The sequence below is a fragment of the Ahaetulla prasina genome, chromosome 4 (assembly GCF_028640845.1).
Source record: "Ahaetulla prasina isolate Xishuangbanna chromosome 4, ASM2864084v1, whole genome shotgun sequence".
Classification (NCBI taxonomy): domain Eukaryota; kingdom Metazoa; phylum Chordata; class Lepidosauria; order Squamata; family Colubridae; genus Ahaetulla; species Ahaetulla prasina.
The window spans coordinates 33,199,296-33,222,916 of NC_080542.1; the positions used below are offsets into that span (position 1 = coordinate 33,199,296).

The 23,621-nt window shown below is 43.9% G+C and overlaps 2 protein-coding genes across 7 annotated transcripts in view; one reads left to right on the forward strand and one right to left on the reverse strand.

Annotated features, from left to right (window-relative positions):
- SCAF1 (SR-related CTD associated factor 1) overlaps positions 1–23,621 on the forward strand; it is a 50,993-nt gene that overhangs the window by 25,834 nt on the left and 1,538 nt on the right. For 5 of the 6 annotated variants that reach the window (XM_058179514.1, XM_058179513.1, XM_058179510.1 and 2 more), the window contains 6 exons: positions 3,280–3,407; positions 6,864–6,982; positions 11,171–11,331; positions 14,395–17,625; positions 18,905–18,987; positions 20,674–20,958. In XM_058179514.1, the coding sequence (XP_058035497.1) occupies positions 3,280–3,407; positions 6,864–6,982; positions 11,171–11,331; positions 14,395–17,625; positions 18,905–18,987; positions 20,674–20,958 (4,007 nt within the window). The remainder of the gene's footprint in view (positions 1–3,279; positions 3,408–6,863; positions 6,983–11,170; positions 11,332–14,394; positions 17,626–18,904; positions 18,988–20,673; positions 20,959–23,621) is intronic. The other variant, XM_058179511.1, reaches the window with a different exon arrangement.
- Positions 1–23,621, reverse strand: part of IRF3 (interferon regulatory factor 3) — a 49,100-nt gene that overhangs the window by 3,597 nt on the left and 21,882 nt on the right. The window lies entirely within an intron of this gene.

Sequence of the window (23,621 nt, forward strand, 5' to 3'; positions counted from 1 at the left end):
CCGATTCAGTCAGCTGCAGCCGCAGCTGGCTGTCGGAGGCGAGTTATTGGCCCCAAAGGATAGGGTGCGCAACTTAGGCGTCCTCCTGGATGATCGGCTGTCGTTTGAAGATCATTTGACGGCCGTCTCCGGGAGGGCCTTCTACCAGGTTCGCCTGGTCCGGCAGTTGCGCCCCTTCCTTGATCGGGATGCCTTATGCACAGTCACTCATGCTCTCGTTACCTCTCGCTTGGATTACTGTAATGCTCTCTACATGGGGCTCCCCTTGAAGTGCACTCGGAGGCTTCAGTTAGTCAGAATGCAGCTGCGGGTGATAGAGGAGCTACCCGTAGCTCCCATGTAACACCGCTCCTCGCAGACTGCACTGGCTGCCTGTGGCCTTCGAGTGCACTTTAAGGTGTTGGTTACGACCTTTAAAGCGCTCCATGGCTTAGGACCTGGGTACTTACGGGACCGCCTGCTGCTACCACATGCCTCCCACCGACCCGTACGCTCCCATAGAGAGGGACTTCTCAGGGTGCCGTCCGCCAAACAATGTCGGGTGGCGGCCCCCAGGGGAAGGGCCTTCTCTGTGGGGGCTCCCACTCTCTGGAACGAGCTTCCCCCTGGTTTACGTCAAATACCTGACCTTCGGACATTTCGTCGCGAACTGAAGACCCATCTTTTTATTCGCGCGGGGCTGGCTTAATTGGATTTTAAAAGGGAATTTTACAAATTTTAAATGGGGTTTTAATTGATGATGATTTTTTAATATCAGGCTAATTTTGAATAAGTTTTTTAAGGGTATTTGAATTGTGTATATTTGTATTGTTGTTTTTATTTTGCCTGTACACCGCCCTGAGTCCTTCGGGAGAAGGGCGGTATAAAAATCAAATTAAATAAATAAATAAATAAATTAAATAAATAAATTGTCAGCGCCTAGAGAGAATTGCATATCTTTTAGGCAACCCACACTCGCTTTTTTGTGAAATGAGTGATTATGTAAATTGGTTTAATAATTCAAACTTTAAAATTAGAATTTTTTCTCAATTATCGTATTACCCTAGATATTAAAAAAAAATTGTTTGATTTATATCTGCATTTCTCAGTTTTTTCAGAATGCTTTCATCATACCTCCCAAATACAAAACAATCAAAATAGTAAATCCAGAATGTAGAACTGTTGTCCTCCAAATTTGCTGGACTTCAGTTTGTAGCAATCCTATCAAGCATGGCCATTGATGAAGAATGTGGATACAGATGTATCTCTGGTGAAAAGGTGGATAATTTCTTTGCATGAAAGCCAATATATGAAGGATTTGAGAAAAAATATGTCAGGCTGAGAGAGATGGGCTACCAACAGCAGCTCTATATAGGTAGTTCTTGACTTACAACCATTTGTTTAGTGACCATTAGAAGTTATAACGACACTAAAGACAGTGACTTATTATCATTTTCACATTTATTTATTTATTTATTTGATTTCTATACCGCCCTTCTCCTGAAGGACTCAGGGCGGTGTACAGGCAAAAATAAAACAAACAGTGCAATATATAATTTAAAATGCAATTAAAAAACTTATTTTAAAATTGGCCTGAAAATTAAAATATACAGTGAGCTAAAAACCCCATTTAAAATTAATTAATAAGAATTTTAAAAATTTTGTTTTCAGCACATTTTTTGTGCTGAAAAACGTCCCCTCGGCTTATACTCGGGTCTATACGGCTTATACTCGAGTGTTTTTTTTTTTAAGCCCCTCGGCTTATACTCGAGTATATACGGCTTATACTCGAGTTTTTTTTTCTTTTCTTTTTTTCACATTTTACCGGACGGAAGCCCTGCCGGTGCAGTGAGAGGGGGGGGCGGGGGAGCCGCCAGCCTTCTCAGCTGAGGGAGGGAGGGTTTCCCCAACCGGTAGGTGCCTCATTTCCCACCCTCGGCTTATACTCGAGTCCCCAGTTTACCCCAGTTTTTGGGGTAAAATTGGGGGCCTCGGCTTATACTCGGATCGGCTTATATTCGAGTATATACGGTAATAAGAATTTTAAAAATTTGATAAAATTCAATTTAAGACAGCCCCGCACGAATAAAAAGATGTGTCTTCAGTTCGCAACGGAATGTCCGAAGGTCAGGTATTTGGCGTAAACCCGGGGAAAGTTCGTTCCAGAGTGTGGGAGCCCCCACAGAGAAGGACCTTCCCCTGGGGGCCGCCAGCCGACATTGCTTGGCGGACGGCACCCTGAGAAGTCCCTCTCTGTGAGAGCGTACGGGTCGGTGGGAGGCATGTGGTAACAGCAGGCGGTCCCGTAAGTACCCAGGCCCTAAGCCATGGAGCGCTTTAAAGGTCGTAACCAGCACCTTAAAGTGCACTCGAAAGGCCACAGGCAGCCATCATTGTAGCATCCCCATGGTCACATGATAAAAATTTGGATACTTGCAACTGGGATGTATTTATGATGGTTGCAGTGTCCCAGAGTCATGTGGTCACCTTTTGTGACTTTCTGACAAGTAAAATCAATAGGGAAGCTAGATTCACTTAAGAGCTGTGCCATGAACGGTCATAAAGTAGGACAAAACTCAACAACTCTTTTTCAGTAACAGAAATTTTGTGGTCATAAGTTGAGGACTACCTGCAATCGTTTTTATAACACTTTCCCAAGATGCTCAAAGCATTCCCCATCTGTCACTTAACCATTCTTACATAAAACAGGTACTACTTTCTCCTTATTACAGATGGCAAATTGAGAGATAACGTCTTATTTCAGACCATTCAAGCAAATTTGTGACTGTGCATGGATTTGGGGGTCTCAAAATATTGGTCTATGGTTTTAATGGTGACTTAAAAAGTCACTCAAAAATTAGGTGTAACTAATTTGTTGTTAAGCAATCTTGGTAAATGCAAGAAATGCATTTGGTAAATGCAAAAAATGCACAAAACCAAATAGAAGGTGCTTGTGCATACCTGAAGCCAGCTGATTCATAGACTATGCTCCCATTGATATTCTTAATATGCAGGCACTATTTAGAATTATATATTATATGAAGTTAGTTGTATTATGACATAATGTAGTCCAGCGGTCCCCAACCTTTCCAGCTCTGTGAATTGGCAGCACCGGCGGTGGCAGCAGGGGAGAGGGGATGGTTTTGTGTGCATGCCACTTGTGCAAATGGAGTTTTCTGCACTTGCCTGCCACTTGTGCGGCCTGGTTATTTACAGGCTGCAGACCGGTAGTTGTCCGTGGATCGGGTTGGGGACCCCTGCTATACTTGGTTACAAAACACTTTTTGTTTTCATTTCCAGATGCAGAATGCAAGTGCACAAGTCAAAGTAAATGGTGTTGGAATTCTAAAACTGAAGGTTTTGGAAGAAGCTGGCTGGGAACTGGGGACTCTGCCTTGGCCTATGATAGAAATGGTCCAATGGGTGAGGTATGTGGCAATTTCATATGTTTATTCATATTACGATGTAGAAAATATTGGTGAAACAAGCATATCTAATTGAAGAGCTTTACAAGTACCAGTCATTGTAATTGTTGTTGTTATTAGTTGCGACCCCATGGACAATGTTCCTCCAGGCCTTCCTGTCCTCTACCATCCTCTGGAATCCAGTTAAGCTCACGCTGACAGCTTCAGTGACTCCATCCAGCCACCTTATTCTCTATTATCCCATTCTTCTTTTGCCCTCAATCTTTCCCAGCATTCGGCTCTTCTCCGGTGAGTCCTTCCTTCTCATTAAGTGACCAAAGTATTTCAGTTTCATCTTCAGGATCTGGCCTTGTAAATTGCAGGCAGAGTTGATCTCCTCTAGGACTGACCAGGTAGATCGCCTTGCAGTCCAAAGGACTCTCAGGAGTCTTCTCCAGCACCAGAGTTTAAAGGCCTCAGTTACTTGGCACTGAGTCTTTCTTACAATTCAACTTCCATAGCCGTACGTTGCAACTGGGAAAACCATAGCCTTGACGATACACTTTTGTTGGCAGGGTATTGCCTCTGCTTTTTAGTATGCTGTCTATGTCTGTGTCCTCGGGAGGAAAGCCATAGCTTTCCTCCCCAGGAGCAAGCGTCTTTTAATTTCTTGGCTGCAGTCCCCATCTGTGGTGATCTTGGAGCCCAGGAAAATAAAATCTGTCACTACCTCCATATCTTCTCTATCTATTTGCCAGGAATTGAAAGGGCTGGATGCCATGATCTTAGTTTTCTTAGTGTTGAGTTTCAAGCCAACTTTGCACTCTCCATCTTCACCCGCATCAAGAGGCTCTTTAGTTCCTCTTTACTTTCTGCCATTAGAGTGGTATCATCTGCATATCTGAGATTGTTGATATTTCTCCCGGCAATCTTAATTCCAATTTATAATTCATCTAGACCCGCCTTTTTCATGATATGCTCTGCATATAAGTTAAATAGGCAGGGTGACTGTATACAGCCTTGCTGGACTTCTTTCCCAATTTTGAACCAATCAGTGGTTCCGTGTCCAGTTCTCACTGTTGCTTCTTAACCCGCATATAGTTTTCTCAAAAAGACATAAGATGATTTGGTACTCCCATCTCTTTAAGAACTTGCCACAATTTAATGTGATCCACACAATCAAAGGCTTTAGCATAGTCAATGAATCAGAAGTAGATGTTTTTGTGGAGCTCCCTAGCTTTCTCCATGATCTAGCTTATGTTGACAATTTGATCTCTAGTTCCTCTGCCTCTTCAAAATCCTGCCTGTACTTCTGGTAGTTCTCGATTCACATACTGCTGAAGCCTAGCTTGTAGGATTTTAAGCATAACCTTACTAGCATGTGAAATAAGTACAATGGTGCAATATTTTGACTATTCTTTGGCCCTGCCTTTCTTTGGAATTGGAATGTAAACTGACCTTTTCCAATGCTGTGGCCACTGTTGAGTTTTCCAAATTTGCTGGCAAATTGAGTTAACACTTTTACTACATTGTCTTTTAAGATTTTGAATAGCTCAGCTGGAATACTGTCCAAAAGCTTTGTTGTTGCTCAGATTTCCTAAGACCCATTTGACTTCACATTCTAGGATGTCTGGCTCAAGGTCAATGACCACCCCATCGTGGTTATCAGGGATGTTAAGCTCGTTCTTGTAGAGTTCTGTGTAATTTTGCCACCTCTTCTTAATCTCTTCTGCCTCTGTTAGGTCCCTACCACTTTGGTCCTTTATCATGTCCATCTTTGCATGAAACATTCCCTTCATATCTCCAATTTTCTTGAAGAGATCTCTGGTCCTCCCTATTCTATTGTTTTATTTTATTTTTTTGCACTGTTCATTTAAGAAGGCATTCTTATCTCTTCCAGCTATTCTCTGGAATTCTGCATTCAATTGGGTGTATCTTTCTCTTTCTCCATTGCCTTTCACTTTACTCAGCTATTTGTAAAGTTTCCTGAGACAGTCATTTTGCTTTCTTGCCTTCCTTTTTCTTTGGGATGGTTTTAGTTGCTACCTCTTCTTGTACAATGTTCAAGGCTCAAACTTAATCCCTCCAAGACGGAGTGGCTGTGGATGCCGGCACCTCGGTACAGTCAGCTGCAGATGCGGCTGTCTGTCGGGGGTGAATCATTGGCCCCGATGGAGAAGGTACGCAACTTGAGCTCCCACATAACACCTATCCTGCGCAGACTGCACTGGCTACCTGTTGTTTTCCAGGTGCGCTTCAAGGTATTGGTTACCACCTTTAAAGCGCTCCATGGCTTAGGACCGGGCTATCTACGGGACCGCCTACTGCCGGCTTCTATCTCCCATCGTCCGGTACGCTCCCACAGAGAGGGACTCTTCAGGGTGCCGTCAGCCAAACAGTGTCGACTGGCGGCCCCCAGGGGGAGGGCCTTCTCTGTGGGAGCTCCGACCCTGTGGAACGAACTTCCCCTCGGACTTCGACAATTACCTGACCTTAGGACCTTTCGCCGCGAATTTAAAACTTATTTATTTCGTGTGGCTGGACTAGCCTGATTTTTATTTTTATTGGATGGGTTTTTAAAATTTTGTTATTTTACGGGGGAGTACGTTTTTTAACATTTTGGGCATTTAAATTAGTTTTTTAAGGGATGTTTTTAATTATTGTGTGTATTTATATTTTATCTGCCTGTTCACCGCCCTGAGTCCTTCGGGAGAAGGGCGGTATACAAATTAAAATATTATTATTATTATTATTAATGTTGCGAACCTCCGTCCATAGTTCTTCAGGCACTCTGTCTATCAGATTTAATTCCTTAAATCTTTTTATCACCTCTGCTGTATATTCATCAGGGACTACAGATAGACTACAGATAACCTTGATTCGACTATAGATTTCCTTGACAAACAACCGTTTGTTTAACAACCATTTAAAATTATGATGGTGCTGAAAAAAAACAACTTACAACCGATCTTCAGAGCAACTCTGTGGTTTTGAGATCAGAATTTCGGCACCTGCCAATCAACATAGATTCATGATGGTTGCAGTGTACTGGAGTCACATGATTGCCATTTGTGACTTTCCCAGTAGGTTTCTGGCAAATAAAGCTAGATGGGAAAGCCAGATTTGCTTAACAACCATATCATTCACTTAATGACCATGGTGATTTGCTTAATGAACGCGATAAAAAGTCATAGTACCGATGCAACTCACTTAATAATTGTTAGCATTTGGTGACAGACGCTTCAGTGCCAATTGTGGTTGTAAGTCAAGTCCATGCAAGTTTCATTTTCCAAGTCATTTTTCTTAGTAGTGAACTTGTTTTCTTTGGGTGGAAGGCTTCATTGTATATTGTATGCAGGTGTTCTATGGTGATAATAGACTAAAATGTTTTTTTCACATCCACTTCTTTTTCGCCATAGAGAGGTTATGGGGGTTCTGGTTTATTTCTTTTGCTGATGATGCCAATTTCCATTCTTTCAGGTTTTTCAGGCTCCTTCTTCTGGTATAATGCCTACCTTGGCTGGAATATTGAATTATCTGGACTGGCCATATCATATGCCCCGGGAAGTCGAGAACTCCATAGATGCCCAGACGGTTTAGTAAGTGGGAATCTTCTCAAGCTGCGATCTTGCAAGAGATGAAGTGCATGATGCCACTGAAACTATCAGATGAACTATCACATCTTGGAAATTAATCTGCTTTCAGAAACTCCAATAAAGTGCCTGGAGGGCTGTGGTACCATTTAGAGGGCTATTGCTGATCAGACATTTAAAAATGTAATAAATTAAATTAAACATGTTGATATGATGGAGCCATCTCCCCCCCAAACAGATGGACTGGAATTCCCATTATCTCAGCCTGTGGGTCCTATCTTTCCCATCTGTCTGTCTTCCATTATGGAGTTATAGTCTGACACATCAGGTCAGTACAGTAACAGGTTGGGAATAGGCTGTAATAGAATAACAGTGCTTACTAAATAAATTCAGAAATGTGTGTGTTATATAAATCAAAGGGCCATTTCAGAATTATTCTAAAAAGTAGTACTGAAGAAATGGAATGGCAACCTACAGGCCCTTAAAGATCTGGCTCATTTACATTCTGGGCTGAGGTGCTTGGAGCTTCTGCTGGGTGCATGATGTTTGTTTTATGCCATCTGTTAAAGGTTTATGTGGATTGTAATTTTTAATATCTCTTTGTTTTGCAATATGCCCGGAATCAGCCTGGAGTCAGGGAGTGCCTAAATAAAACAAATAAATAATAGCCCTTGATATCAATACATTATTTTCTGTATCGGTAATAAGGGTTTGAATGGAACATGGGATTGTACCTGCTGTATTGTACAGGTAGTCCTCAAGATATGACCAGTCACTTAATGGCAGTTCAAAGTTATGGCAGACCTTCTAAAACCTACATATAATTCCTTTCAAAGTTATGGCTGCTGCAGTGCCCCTATAGTCATTTGCCTTATGACTGACAGACTCTACCCACCCCCTCTCCCCCCATCCCATCCTATTGAGACCTCACAGCAATTGGGCCTGTTCCTCATGCCTCTTGGAAGCAGCTGCCATTTTCAGAGTGCTGACAATTTCTCGTGGAAAGGAAATGGGTTGCTGCTTTTAAAGCTTTCTGCCCTGATCAGCTGGTTGTTGGGAGGCTGCAAACCTCTTCTGGTTCTTGTTGGGCTTTGGTGAACCAGCTGCCTGCATGCGAAGGCATTAGCTTTAGGAGGAGCTTCCCAAAATCATTCCCTCCTCTAGAAACTCAGTTCTTCAGTAAGAAAGAAACAAACCAGAAAAAAAACATCACAGGACAGCCTTGTTGATCTCTTCCCCCCCCCCCCCCCAAATAATTAGGTACTGAAACTAAACTCTCCATTTGTACCGCTCAATCTCTGCCCTCCAATCTGTAAGTTACTTATCTTGGTGAATGACAACATATGCAACAAATGGCCAGCTGCAGCAGGTGAATCCTTGAAAAGCTGTTTTCCTGCTTATCTGACACCCTTTAGAACTGAGCTAGGACTCCTCTAAAGCAGGAGGCAGGTGTTCTGCTCTAGCTGCTGAATTGGACACTGAAAGCAAAAATAAGTAACTTACAGATTTTGCCACCCTCTTTCCAGGCATACAGTAAATTCAGCAAATTAGGTAGTTAAAAGGGGTTGAGACAGACTGGGGAGAGACCCAGTTCACAAGTGTGGTTTCATTGCTCAAATAAAGAGGCTTGTTTGGAAGCCTCTCTGGCTCTGGAACATGGTACTGGGGTCTAATTTAGCTAGTCTCGTTCTCCCCCTGCTGAGCTGCTTTTAATTTTGCAAAGTTTTTGCTGCTTGTCTGCCTCCTTTATGAACCCAGCTGCCCCCACTTCCAACCCTCCCCCCCCTCACATAAGGCACCCTATACCCTGCTTAACAACCTGCATGTTTGTTTAATGGTGGCATCAGGGAGAGCAGAGAACAAGATTGTTAATCAGGACTGTCACACTTAACAGCCACCCCCCCCTTCTGAGTATAATGGATGAATTCCATTTTAGTTGTAGTGGAATACTACCTGCACTGTGATATTAGGAAATTCAACCAAGGTTGAAAACCTGTTGAAGCACCACCTAGATATGCACTGAGATGCATAACCAACATTATTCTTCAAATGTACTATACCAGTGATGGCAAACCTTTTCGGCACTAAGTGCCCAAACTGGAACACACACACCTGCAGTGCCAGAAACCAGAACAGCTGGTGATGGTGTGCATGTCCTCAAAGAGGACTCTGCGTGCCACCTCTGGCACAGGTGCCATAGGTTCCCCATTGCGGTAATATACTATTTAAAAGTCCTTTATAGAAGTTGCTCAAAATTTAATGCCTTCCATATTACAAATTTCAGAATTTCTGACTATTGGCTAGGCTGGCAATTGCTTATGAGAATTACAACTTGAAACATCTGGGTTGTTTTTTCCCTGGAAGGTGTTGATTCTTATTAGATTAAGCACTTAGGTATTGTGTCGGGTTTTGATGATGAAGATTTAGTATCTTTTTGGAGTCATTGTTTACAGGACATGGGGGCATCCTAGTCATTGCAAGAGAAATACTTGAGACAACTTCTGAAAAGAGATGTTGATTTGCTGGATTGACTCCCATGTTCTGAAGAAAAGTAACTTAGGTTGCAATTGCTTGCTTGCAATTGGTTTTTATTTTCTCCATAACAACAACCTTGTCAGGTGAATTGGGCTGAGGAAGGTTGACTGGCCCAAGGGCTATCATGGCTATCAGGACTCGAATTCATATCTCCTCATTTTTAGCCTGGTGTCTTAAGCTGTAGACAAAACTGTCTCTCACCAGTTAGAGTAAATTGTTCTTTGTAATATTGTTCTTGTTTGGTAGCAGCAGCAACATGCTCTAAAGCAGTGTTCTTAAAAGTTGGCATCTGCCATGTTTGCCAGGGAATTCTGGGAGTGGAAGGCCACACACATTAAAGATTTTATCTTTGAAAAACACTGATTTAAAAGGAGAGTAAAGAAGAACAATTAGGAGCCCTGATACACAGATCTGGATTTGAATTTCACAAGATGCTCAAAGAAGACCCCCTCCTGTAAGCAGCACAAGGTAGCTAGAAGACTGGCATAAATCTGCATTGTCTTATTACTTTCTGGGTGAATTTCTGATTCTGCCATCTATTAACTTCAGATCTCATTGTATCTTCAAGTTAGCACAGGGGTGTCAAACTCAAGGCCTGGGAGCTGGATCTGACCCATAGGGTGCTTAAATCTGGCCCGAGGGGCCACCCTGGAAACAGTGGAGGACTGGCCCACAGTGCCTCTGCCAATGAAAATGGCGCTCAGGAGGGCTGTGTGTGGCCCTCCAGAGCTCCATTTTTGCTGGGAGAGGGTTGCAGGAGGCCATTGCAGCTGAAAACAGCTTGTGAGGACCATGGTCGGTACTCCCAAGTTCTGTTTTCACTGGCAGAGGATTGCAGGAAGTCGTCACAGCCAAATACGGAGCTCGGGAGCCCATTTTTGCTAGCAGAGTGCTTGGCCTGCCATAAGCATCCCTGACACGAGTGACGTCGAGCTGGCCACACCCCCGGCCATGCCTCCCCCCCAAGGTCAAACAACCCTGATGCAGCCCTCAATGAAATCGAATTTGACACCTTTGCTCTAGCAGCTTCAATTGCCTCTTGCTTTCTTGGATCTGAAGAAGCTGGAGATTCCTGCCAGTTGTTATATCTGTGTCTTACTTAGAGGAAATGTTCCAGGATGCTGTTGGCTGCAAATCCTAATCCTGAAGGCAATGAGGAAGGATATAGTTTTTAAGTACACAAAATATCTTATTTGACCTGTAAAGGTCAGTGGAGATGTAGTTGTAAATTGATCTAGCTCTCTAATGAAGTTTATAAAATGCCACCCTTGGTAACTGTGCAGAATAATATAAGTTCCTACTTGCTGGTTTGGCACTACCCTAAGGCCAAATATGCGCTAGGATCTTACATTATATAGAGTTTCTACTTTTTGAAACTTTAAGGTAAAGGCTAGAAAGCAAGAGACTCATGAGTTCAAGTCCTGCCTTAGCCATGAAAGTTAGCTGGGTGACTTTGGGCCAGTTACTCTCTTTCAGCCCAACCCACCTCACAGGGTTGTTGTGGAGAAAATAGGAAGAGGAAGGTATGTTATGTATGTTATGGCCTTGAGTTTTGGTAAAAATAATAAATGCGGGATATCAATCAATCAATAAAATAAACACAGGTTCTCTGAAAGGACAAATAGAAGGAATATCCTAATTTTCTTTATTTCTCAACAGTAGAGACGAAGACATAGAAGAAGTGGAGCTGGTGGCTGAAGTGCGTCTGGGGGACATTGGTGCTCTCTCAAGCATCTCCAGAAGAAACCTGTCCTGGAGGAGACAAAAGGCCGGTGTGTGGGCTTGCCTTCTAAAAGCATATGAAAATGATAGAAATTCAGGTAGCCCTTGACTTACAACCGGTTGCTTACCAACCATTCAAAGTTACAACAGACCTTCTCAGGAGTATGTACGATGCAGTTCCAATGTTCTCATGACCACCCTCTATCATGTGGCTGTATTTTGGATGCTGAGCAACCGGCTTGTATTTTTGGTCATTTGCAGTGTTCTGTGGTCACATTTCCTCATTTTATAACATTAACCTGATAGTTAATTCCAGTTTTTGGGGAAAACTGGCCCAATGCAAACGATTGGCTCATTTTATGACCATTTGCTTTATGACTAGCAGTTGCTTAATGACTGCCAAAAAAAAAAATAATAAATAAAAATGGATGGTGACCAGCTTTATGACTCTCATGACTTAGACTGTGATGGGTAGATTCCATTATGGTTATAAGTTAAGGACTACCAGAATGGACAAAAAAGAGAGGGAGGAATCTTCAGGCCTTCTGTTCCTACTCATTTTGTTGACCTGGAGCCAACAATTTTATATTATGGCTAGATGAAACTGGGCTGGCAAGCCTAGCAGTGAGACACAAAAAAGTGTTAATCTTTTAGTCCCTTTCCCCAATTCAGAGCTGTGTATGTTTTGGTATAAACAACTAAATTTTCAAATACAGGTAGTCCTCAACTTAAAACCACAACTGAGCCAAAATTTCCATTGCTAAGCAAGTCAGTTATTAAGTGAGTTCTGTTCTATTTTATGACCTTTATTACCATAATTAAGTGAATCACTGCAGTTATTAAGTTAGTAATATAATTGGTAAGTGAAACTGATTTCCCTATTGACTCTGCTTGTCAGAGGGTCGCAAAAGTGACCACGAAACCTTGGGGCACTGCAACTATCACAAATATATGCCAGTTACCAAACATCTTAATTTTGATTACCATATTTTTCGGCATATAAGATGCACATTTTTACCCCCAAAGAAGGATGAAAATCTGAGTGCGTCTTACATGCCGAATGTAGCCCCGCCCACCCATTGCCCACCCACCCTTCGGAGGTTGTCGGCCGAAAATCCTATGTATGGAAAACAGGTCGGCTGTGGGTTGTGCTGTGGGTCGGCTGTAGGACATGATCCAGGCTCTCTTCTTCTTCTTCTTCCCCTTTTGGCGTCGTTGATGCATTTCCGCTTCACTTGCTTCTCGGAAAATGGTTGCAGGCGCCGCTTGGCTTTGAGGAGCTGAGGCGGAAGAGAAAGCCGTCCTTCACTGCTTGGGGAGTTGCTGCCATGGGTCGGGAATCGAGGGTGCGAAGGGGTGGCGGACTTCAGGAGCCAGCTTGGCTGTTGCGTTACTGCAGGAATTGCTTCCGACAGTGGGGGAGGAAAAAGAGCTTCGCTCCCTGCATGGCATTTTTTCCCTCAATTCTCTGAAGCAATTTGCAGAAAAGGAGGAGGAGGGCGCGCGGCTTTGCAAATTGCTTCAGAGAATTGAGGAAAAAAACACCGGAAAATGCCATGCAGCGAAGCGGTGCTCTTTTTCCTCCCCCATTGTCTGAAGCAATTCCCGCAGTAATGTGACAGCCAAGCCGGCTCCTGAAGTCCGCCACCCCTTCGTGCTCTCGATTCCCAACCCATGGCAGCGACTCCCCAAGCAGCGAAGAAGGACGGCTTTCTCTTCCGCCTCGGCTCCTCAAAGCCAAGTGGCGCCTGCAACCATTTTCTGAGAAGCAAGCGAAGCAAAACTGCATCAACGATGCCAAAAGAGGAAGAAGAAGAAGAAGAGGGCCCAGATCATGTCCTACAGCCAATCCACAGCAGCCTTTTCTGCCCGGCGGAGCAACCAGCATGCGCTCTCCAGAGCAACTGCGTATCCCGCTGGAATTTTAAGTGGGTGGTAACTTTGTTCTAAGAGTGCTTGGTGTGGTGACTAACTTGCAGACAAAAGACGATACCCCACGTTGTAGCCCATGATGTTTTTTCAGGAGAGAACTAAGCAGATCTGTGCTTTAATATTTATTCGTACTCTGCTGCCTTCTTTTCCTCATGGGACCACGTTCTTTCTCGACGTTGAAGCCCAATGAGGTCGTTGGTCTAAATGCGACTTTTATTCGGACGAGTCTACTATGGTCACGTTTCCCTCTGTGCGCCTCGTATTGATGCCCCCTTAAAAGGCTACAACTTGTGTACAGTTGTGATTTGGGCTTTCAAGCATTCTCTATCGCAGATTTTATTTCATTTGGTTGGTTCCTTACTCGCAGTGGCTTTCCACTCTAATCCTTGTCAGCTATGCACATTTATCAATGTATTTATTTGCTAGGCGAGTTAGGATGGTGTGTAAAATGAATTATGAGTGATAATATTAAGAATTATATTAATAGTATTAATATAATAATATTAATAATAATTATATAATTATAATAATAATATAATTATTATTATATAATTATAATAATAAATATTAATAATATTAAGGCATTGGAAGTGAGGACACCACTGATCCTGATGCTGGTAGGCAGAGGCAAAATTCTTTTTTTCTTGTGTCCCCCTGCCCCCCCCCCAAAAAAATTAAGGTGCGTCTTATACTCTGGTGCGTCTTATATGCTGAAAAATACGGTATGTGACCACAGGGATGGTGCAATGGTTGTAAGGGTGAAAAATAGTCATGTCACCCTTTTTTAGTGTTGTAACTTCAAATGGTCACTAAATGAATAATTGTAAGTCAAGGACTAACTGTACATTTAGCCCAGATTTTTTCTTTTACATGGGAAATCTTCCAGAAATATTCAAGATGTGTCCTGCCCCTGATCCCTCAAATTTCCCTGCCTGCCAGCCTAGAATCTGAAACTACTTCTGCTGGTGAGAGCCTCTACAGTAACACTAAGTCCTAGTGCTGCTTAATCCAAGAACTGGTTTGTCAGAAAATAGATTTAGGCTGTTTAGGAGCAGCTTGTTTAATGGACTAATAGAACACAACAACCTTCACCAATGTGGTGCTTTTCAGTACTGTTAGACTTAATAATGTTTGAGAAACAAGTTGTAAGAGTTAATTTATCTCATAATGCAGATTTCTTTTTAAAAATGAATTTGGTGCGTTTCTGATAACTTCATTTGCTTTTACAGCTTGCCTTGGATCATCTTCCCCCTGCTGGAGAGGAAGCAGAGCCTCCCAAATTGGTCACCCATCTGTTTCAGAGCAACCCTATGTTCTAGACCCACATAGAATTCTGCCTGTGCATAGAACAGACAGGGCTACTTGGACTTCTGATTTAGAGAGAAGCAAGGTTTTGCAGTCCCCTAAAGCAGACAGGACTTCTTCACCCTGTTTGGCCATGACTTTGGGAATTGGCATGGGAGTTTCCACTGGGGGACAACAACGTCCACAAAGTACTGCTGGTCGAGAGTCTGAATCTCAGCAACGGTCCCAGCCACCACCTGGTAGCTCCCTGGATAAGGCTGATTCCAGCACCTCTTCTTCATCCTCTTGCTCTTCATCCTCTTCTTCCATGTCCTGCCATCAAGGCCTGCCTGGTGAAGATGGTGGTTCTTCAAATCCCTGCCCCCCCATTCACTCCCCAGACTTAGATATTTATGATCCTTTCCACCCTACTGATGAAGATAATCTCAATGGTGATTTTGGCTTTGGGGATTCCCCCCATAAAGAAGCAGAGGGTGGGCGGCATGACCAGAAATATGATCCCTTTGATCCCACAGGCTCCAACCCCAGCTCCTCAATTAGTACTCCCTCACCAGAGGAGGAGGATGAGGAGGAGGAGGATGAAGAGGAGGAGGATGAAGATGATGACCATGACCAGCAGCCCCCTGATATGTCACATAGCATCAGCCGCATTTCAGAAACATTGGCTGGAATCTATGATGAAAACAGCTTGAGCCAAGATTTCCCAAGCTCAGAGAAAGGACAAGAAGATTCAGAACCAGAAGCAGAACCTAGCAGAGGCTATGAGACTGAGGCAACATGCCCTGCTGAGAGTTCTGAGAGCAAAGGGCTTTCTGGTGCTGATTCCACCCTGCCTGAGGAACTTCCCTCAGATCAGGGGGACTCTAAAGCTCCAGAACCATGCCGCCGGGTATTTGTGGTGGACTTGGCTCCCAAAGGGTGCCTGGATGCTGAAGCCAAGACTCCACTGGAAGGGAAGGTGTCCTTAGAGGTGGTGACTGTTGGAAACGCTAAGCTAAGAGGTGGAGAGAAAATGTCAAAAGGAGGTGGGCATCCTCGGGGTGGGCGCAGATCATCAGTGGAATGGGATGGAAGTGGTGGCGGTGAATCAGAAATTGAAGAAGGCGAGATTGTCCAGCCAGAGGATGAGCGGTATAGTCCCATTAGATTGTTTCGAAGTAGATGCCGGCCAGCTGAGCCACGAACTCTCCGGGTGGTGGAAGGAGATGATTTCTTATCACTGCATGCAGACTCTGATGAGGAAGGAGCCTTACAGATTGATTTTAATGAAAACCAGCCGGATCCACGTTGGAAAGGTGTGGATTTGAGACGGAAAATCCTAACCCAGCGGCGAGAACGCTATCAAGCTCCATCACCTCTGCCTCCTCCACCACCTCCACCTGCCCCCAAACGCCCTGCCTCCAAAGCTCACTCTGGTTCTAGCTCTGGTTCATGTAAGAAATCAAAAAGAGAACGCAAACGATCAAGAGAATGCAAGACATCGAAAGCCAAGGAGACATATGGTTCTTCCTGGAACCCAAAGAAGAAATCAAAATCACGCTCAAAATCCAAAGAGCGTCGACATTCACACCACAGGACCTCAAGGTCCCGCTCACATCACCGAACGTCTCGCTCCTGGTCCCCTTCAATTAGCACCAGCCTGTCTGCTGTTGGATCCTCACATACTTCAGCTGAACGGCACAAAAGCAGGCGATCTAAGTCAAAGGAGAAACGCCGTGGCCATCGTTCTCGGTCACGGAGCAGCAGCCGTGCTCATCGAAGTAGGCACAAAGACAAACATCGTGGGGAAGGTGGCAGAAAGAAGAAGAAGCGCTCTCAGTCTCGCTCACGTGAGAAGCATCTCTCCCATCGGTTATCTAAGGACAAAGAGCGAGAGGTCCACCTTCTGGAGGAATCCAAGCCTGAAAAAGCTTTGATGGAACGTCGGAGAGATGCAAGAACTGTGGTGCCACCTTCAATCCAGGATCTCAATGACAACGATCTCTTCACTATCAAAAGGACCATTACTGTCAACCAGCAGGAGAAGATGGAGGGACTTTTGGAGACACCAGAAAGAGCTAAGAGAGAGGTGCTTTATGATTCTGAGGGCATGAGTTTTGATGCTTGCTTTTCAGATCGTGAGCCTGCTGAAGAATCCAAATCTAATGCAATGCGGCTAAATCCTAAGGAGGATGCTATTCCATCACGCAAAGATAAAAGGCCTGAGGAGGATACCAAACAAAAGATATGCAAGGAAAAGGAACGTAAACGGGCCTATCTGGAGGACCGTCCAGGTGCCCGTGAGAAATACAAAAAAAAGCTGAAGGAGGGGCCTCCTTCCGAGCAACAAGAACTGCCCAAGATAGAAAAAAAAGCCAGAGCTGACAGAGACAAAGCAGGGAAAAAGATCAAAGCTGGAAGTCACAAAGAAAGTAGCAAGCTGGGATCTGGTCGGAAAGTGAAGCTCCAGTCCAAGGTAGCTGTATTGATCCGGGAAGGGGTGAGTAGCACAACATCAGTCAAAGAAATGGGTTCTATTGGTGTAAAGTTCAGCAGAGACAAGGAGAGCCGCTCACCATTCCTCAAATCTGAGGAGAAGGTGTTAATGGTTGGGGCACCAGCAGCAGGCCAAGGTGAAATGACTGATATCAAAGAGCAAGGCTTCAAGCCCAAAAAAATCAAAGGACTAAAAACTAAAATGGGGGTGAAGAAACTGAAGGGCATCAAGCCAAAGGGTGCCTCAGAGCCTAAGAAAAAGAAGAAACTCAAAGTGAAGACTGGGCTGAAGAAATCCAAAGCTGATAGCTGCAGTCAGGGTGCAATCAGCCCTTTGAGGGTCAAGGAGGAGCCTTCATGGTCTGGTTCAGAAAAATCAGGGGGTACAGCCAAGCCACCAAGTCCTCAGCCATTGGCCCCAGGCCAGGAACTCACACCTGATTCCCAGACAGTGGACAGCAGCTGTAAGACACCTGATGTCTCCTTCCTTCCTGAGGATCCCCCTGTTGAGCAGCCCAGGGTGCCAGCTGATGAGCCAGAAGCAGACAGTTTGTCTGAACCCAAAGAGGAACAGCCACTGCAGCAGCCACCCCATCCTTCCCGTAGTTTGCCCCAACCCCCAGCTCCCATGTCATGGAATCTGCAGGGGGGAGTAGACTGCACTAGTGGTGTATTGGCATGTAGGTATCCCAGTGGTGGTGGTGGGTGTGGGTGTATGTGTGGGTGTGCGTGTGTTAGAGATTCTGCTATGTAGGGGTTTTTGGGGGGAGATTCCAGTTTATTGCAGGTCAGTTTGCAGTATGATTCTACAAATCTCAGAGCAAGTAAGATGTTCCAAAAACAACATTCCTTCTTTTTTAAAACAAGGTTTATATTGTGCATTTATTTGGATTTATACTTAGAGATTATGAAAAGTCTGATTGATCAAATTTAATTCAGGCTTGAATAGCTCAGATATTTGTGGCTATTGATTGTGACTAAGTGTTTTTTGCTATCTGGAAATCCCAGAAATAAAAGCTTAGGAATCCACACTGGGAACTCAGTTAACAACATGAATTACAAAAACAAGCTGAAGAAGGATAAAGTTAATAAATACTTCTTTCCTCTTACCAGAAGTTTTAGATCCTTTACAAGTACTGAATGCCTTTTTTAAAATGTAGTTTTGACCATCACCAATGTAGAAATGGTGAGTGCAGAGCCCCCCCTGATGGAAACTGACCTAAGAAGTAGTTGTTTTTTGTTTGCAGAATAGTATGATTTTTACTAAGGTTTAACTCTTTGTGATGTGTGATATTCAGAGGATTTCCCAGTATCCTTAATGGTATCTTGAAATCTGCTGGATGAGATTGACATTGTCATGCTGGGAAGAGGGTGGTTAATAACACTTTGAATGCAAATATGCTTCACAGAGTTGCGGGCACCTTTTCTTGGGCTTGTATATTATTTTCATAATTTTCCTCCCTCCCCCCCCCCCAAAAAACAACAACAACAAACAAACCCATGAGAGTTAAGGAAGCACACCCATGCCGGCTCCAAAGCAACTTTTTTGCATGCTGTTGATACAGTTTTAATTCAGGCATATATTAGTTTAGGATCTTTTAAGGGAAAAAAAATAATATACTGATAAGTGTGGTGTGCATGCTCCATTTGCTTTAAAGCATCTTTTTGGCTTTGGACTCAAAATATTGTATATCCTTAGCTTTTAATCTTTCCCAGTTACTAGTCTTTCAGTCTTGCTTTCCAAGCTGAAGGTAGGGCAAATTAAAGTGTACAGTCTGAGATGTGGTGCTTGTGGCAATGGCTGTAAACAAATTTAATAAATAAAATAATAAAATGTCCTCCCATGGCTGTGATTTGTTTTGCAAAATGTAGTCTAAAATGGAGCATTAGGCACTTGATTATCTGTTTCCCACTTCAATGCTTTGGAACCTTTGTCTAAGACTCTTGTTTTTCACTTAGTGACTGCCCTGCTCTTCAAGATGGAAGAGGCCAATCTTGCGAGCCGGGCAAAAGCCCAGGAGCTCATTCAAGCAACCAATCAGGTAATAACACAAATTCTGAGGTTTGGATTATTGGTTATGAATTTTGAACCAGCAAGCATGGTTTTTTATTGTTATTCTCAACTCTCAGATTCTTGAAAGATTAGGCGCCAGTGATTCTCCTTGAAAATTTGATAAGGTATCATTAGAAATCGCTGTGCTGGAAACCTTGACAAAAATCAAGGTTTGTGAGATTCTCAAGGATGTGTGAATTCATCTTGACACAAACAAGGCTGGCACTTTTGGGGGAGGGAGAGAAGGAGGCAGCTTCAAAGCCAAAAATGCTGTTTATTTCAGTTCCCTATACAAGCAAACATGTCTGCTGTCTGACAACAAGGTTTGCCTCCCAAGAACGGAGAACATCTGGTTACCTTATTTCATGTTTAATGTTTTTTCTTTCTGGTTCTCTTGGCTGCAGGGAAAGTTTAGAAACCTGGGGGGTGGGGATTCCCTTAAAACTTATATGAAATAGACCTTGGCATTGATCCACCACTGAGGGATCAGATCTGTTTTTATCTAGAATAACAATTTCCCCCACTTCCTAAGCTGGCCACATGATGAACTCTATAGTTTCACATGTTTTCTGAAACTTAAGAGAAAAACTTTTATCTGATTTGAAAAATCCTCCTATTGAAACCAGCACGCATGCAATTAGATTAATAACCTATTTTAATAAATGCACTAGTGAAATAGCCCTCCACAGCTTGGTGGCTTCTAGGTGTGTTGAATTCCAAATTCTGTCATTAGACTTGCAAACCAGTCTTTTTGCAGGATACGTCAGGTACATTTTACTTTGAACTAAAAAAGTAGCTTTCCTTTCCAGATAAACATGTGAGGCACTGTGCTAAATGTAAATTGCAGAATTTACATGGCATTCTGGAGCTATTTCACAATTAAACCCTCCTTAACAGTTCTCAACAGAAGTAATAAAATATACATTTCTTTTCTCTTTCCCTTGAAGTCAGAGTTATGGTCAGAATTTGATATTAACAGATATACATACATGGAAGGAAGGAAAGGACTCCCTGCAGATTTTATTCCACTAGTCTTTGCCGATCGTAGGGGTGGCACTCATCTCTGTTTTGAGGCCATTTAGCCAGCGCAGTCTTATAACTTTTCTGCGTTCCTGTGGCCAGCATGACATCACAGAATATTGTTACCTTTCCCATCGAAGTGGTAACTATTTACTAGTATTTTTTGAATTGCTAAGTAGGCAGGAGCATAAGTACATGGGTGTTGGGAGGAATTTTCAAAATGAAGGGCTCCATACTGAGATTTGTTAAAGAACCTGAAAGTATATTATCAGGATGAGGATGCAACATCTAATATCCTTCACCCTTGACCAAATTAGCAGTTGCTAGTAATTGGAGGACTGCTGTTTCACCCTTCCCTTCCCTCAACTATGACATTAAAAGAAATGTAAACTCTGCTGACTAATTCTGCAATATCCAATTGTACCCAATGGTATCTTCTTGCGCACCCAGAGAAGGGAATTCACAGGTCATTGTGATATAGGCTTATCTGGTAGTTTCAATTTTGAAGTAATGAGTTTGTAATATTCTGCTCCACAGTATAAAAAATAGAAAAAAATGGAATGTTAGAATAGTTCTGCAGCAGGCCAAGAATTTTATCTGTCTTAATTCCAAACCAAGGCATTTTAACCATGTTCTGTTTACTTTCTTATTCCAGATCTTGACCCACAGCAAGCCCTCAGCTTCCTTAGCGCCTCCTCAGCCACCAGCACCACCCACTCATCCGCCTGCCTCACATCTAGCTATCCCACCCATTTCCTACCATTTGCAAGGATCAATGCCTCTAGGAGGTTGTGGTTCAACTCCTAGCACCCCTACAGGGGGATTGCCAGGAACTTTGAGCCAGGCTTCAGCAGGTCCTCCTTCTGCTGGCATTTTTGCTTCTTCCTCTGGCACTGATTTGGGCAGTACCAGTTCTGAAGGACGTGGAGACAGCGATAAGGTAAAAGTCTTTGGAGTGAGACACTGATCTTTTCATACTTATTATGCAGCTTAGTTAAGAACTCTGATCCTTCTCTGTGTCTAGGTTGGGGAAAAATGGGCAGCTGGGCAGTGACTGTTTTATTGCTAGAATCTGCTGTAGCAGAGGTGCACAATGGGAAGCTTCAGAGCAACATCTCTCTCCACCTTTCCTCATAGGCTTGCTTGCAGCTTCCAGAATCCTGAAAAGGATTTTCAGGGTGATTGAAAGGAAAAAATACTAAATACATGGACATTAATTATGGACACTTTAGTTTTCAGTTGAATTGAATTTATTTTTGTCTATGTTTTCTGCAAGCCTCATCCATTTTTTCTCTAGACCTAGACCTGTGATGGTGAAGCCTTTAGAGACTGAGTGCCCAAACTGCAACCCAAAACCCACTTACTTATCACAAAGTGTCAACATGGCACTTTAACCTGAATAATGAGGTTTTGCTATCTAAAATAATGATAAACAACGCAGAAAAAAACGTGCTAAATGCACTTTTATGCCCTTTCATTTTTTCCTGTTTTTGAAATATTACATTTAGAAACAGTAAAAAAAAATTTTTTTTGTAATATCATTTCTCTTTCCCTCTCTTTTTCTCTCTCTTTCCCTCCCTCCATTTCTCTCTTCCCTCTCTTTCTTTTTCCCTCCCTCTCTCTTCCCCCTTTCTCTTTCTGCTGCTCTGTTTTTCTCTCTCTCTCTTTTCCTCCCACTCTCTGTTTCTTTCTGCCACTCCCTCTTTCCCTTCTTCTCTCTCTCCCTTCCTTCCTCTCTCTCTTTCCCATTCTTTCTCTTCCCCTTCTTTCTTTCCCTCCCTCTCTCTTCCCCCTTTTTCTTTCTCTCTGCTTCTCTGTTTCTCTCTCTCTCTTTCCCTCCCTCGTTTCTCTCTCTTCCCCCCTTTCTCCTTCTCTCTCCCTTCCTCCCTTCCTCTTTCCCTCTCCTTCCCTCCTTCCCTCTGTTTCTCTCCCTCTCTCTTCCCCCTCTCTCTTTGTCTCTGTTTATCTCTCTTTCTCTCCTCTCTGTTTCTGTCTCCTTCTTTCTCTTTTCCTTCCTTCCTCTCTTTCCTCTCTCTCTCTCTTCCCCTCTTTCTCTTTCCCTCCTCTCTCTTTCCCTTTCTCTCTCTTCCCCTCTTTCTCTTCCCTCCTCTCTCTTCCCCTTTCTCTTTCTCTTTGCTTCTCTGTTTCTTTCTCTTCTCTCTCTTTCCTCCTCTCTTTCCCTCCTCCCTCTTTCTCTTTCTCTCTCCCTCCCTCCTTTTCTCTTTTTCCTCCATTCCTCTCTCTTTCCCCCTCTCTTTCCTTTCCTTTCTTTCCCTCTCCTTATCCCTCCCTCTCTGTTTCTCTCCCTCTCTCTTCCCCCTTTCTCTTTCTCTCTCTCTCTGCCTCTCTGTTTATCTCTCCCTCTCTCCCTCTTCTCTCTTTTCCTTCCTTCTCTCTTCCCCTCTCGCTTTCCCTCTCTCAGTGTTTCTCTCTATTTCCCTCCCTCTCTTTCTCTCTCCCTCTCTCTTTTCCTCCCTTCCTCTCTTTCTGTCTCACTCTTTCTCTCTCTTTCTTCCCTCTCTCTTTCCCTCCCTCCCTCTTTCTCTTTCCCTCCCTCTCTATCTCTCCCTGTTTCTCTTTCCCTCCCCACTGGGGAGGGGGCAAAGGAACCCCTGAACTTGTGCAGGGTGGTGGGAATCTGATGTCTGGAGGCCGAGGAGCCCAGGAGCGGCGTGTCCACACTCAGATGGTCACTGGAGAGCCAAAGACCATCTGGATGGCGGGGAGGCAGGGCATCCCAACACAGGCAGCTCTACAGGAAAAGCAACTGACATCTGGGAGGCGAGAGCGAGCCCAAATGAGGCAGTGTCGCATTGTGGCTCCGTGTCGTAATGGGCTCCAGGAGACCCTGTCTCCCCATTGTGAAGCGTGCTAAATTTTACTGTGTTGTGCAAGGGGCAGGCCATGGAGGCAGCACCAGCAAATGTACCATGACAAAAGTGGAATGATGTTTCGTACATTTTTTTTAGTTCTGCAAATGATGGCGAGAAACGCAATGGAGAACTGCGATGGAGCTGGGCTGGGGCAATGGCGTGTGTGCCCACAGAGAGGGCTCTGTGTGCCACCCTTGGCATGTGTGCCATAGGTTCGCCACCACTGCTGTAGACCCTATTACACTTAGCCTCAGAAAAGTGATTCATCCTTGCACTTGATACCACTGCTGCAAGGTGTCTCTTCGGGATCATAATCACATTGTAAAACTATTTGAAAGAGGTCAGATGGTTACCAGACTTTGGGCTTGGAGCAAAGAAAGCCATGGCCCTGTTTTCCAGCTGGTCAACTTTGGAACCTTGTTACCAGGACTGACAAACTTGATCATCCTAAACCAGTAGTGGCGAATCTGCACACGTGAAATTTAGCACGCTTCACAATGGGGAGACGGGGTCTCCTAGAGCCCAATGCGACCATGCTTGCTCTTGCCTTCCGGATGTCAGTTGCTTTTTCTTCAAAGCTGCCTGTGTTGGGATGCCCCGCCATCCAGCTGGTCTTTGGCTTTCCAGCAACCAGCTGAGCGTGGGCGTACTGCTCCTGGGCTCCTCGGCCTCTGGACCTCAGATTCCCACTATCCAGCACGAGTTCAGGGGTTCCTTCCCCCCCCTGCCC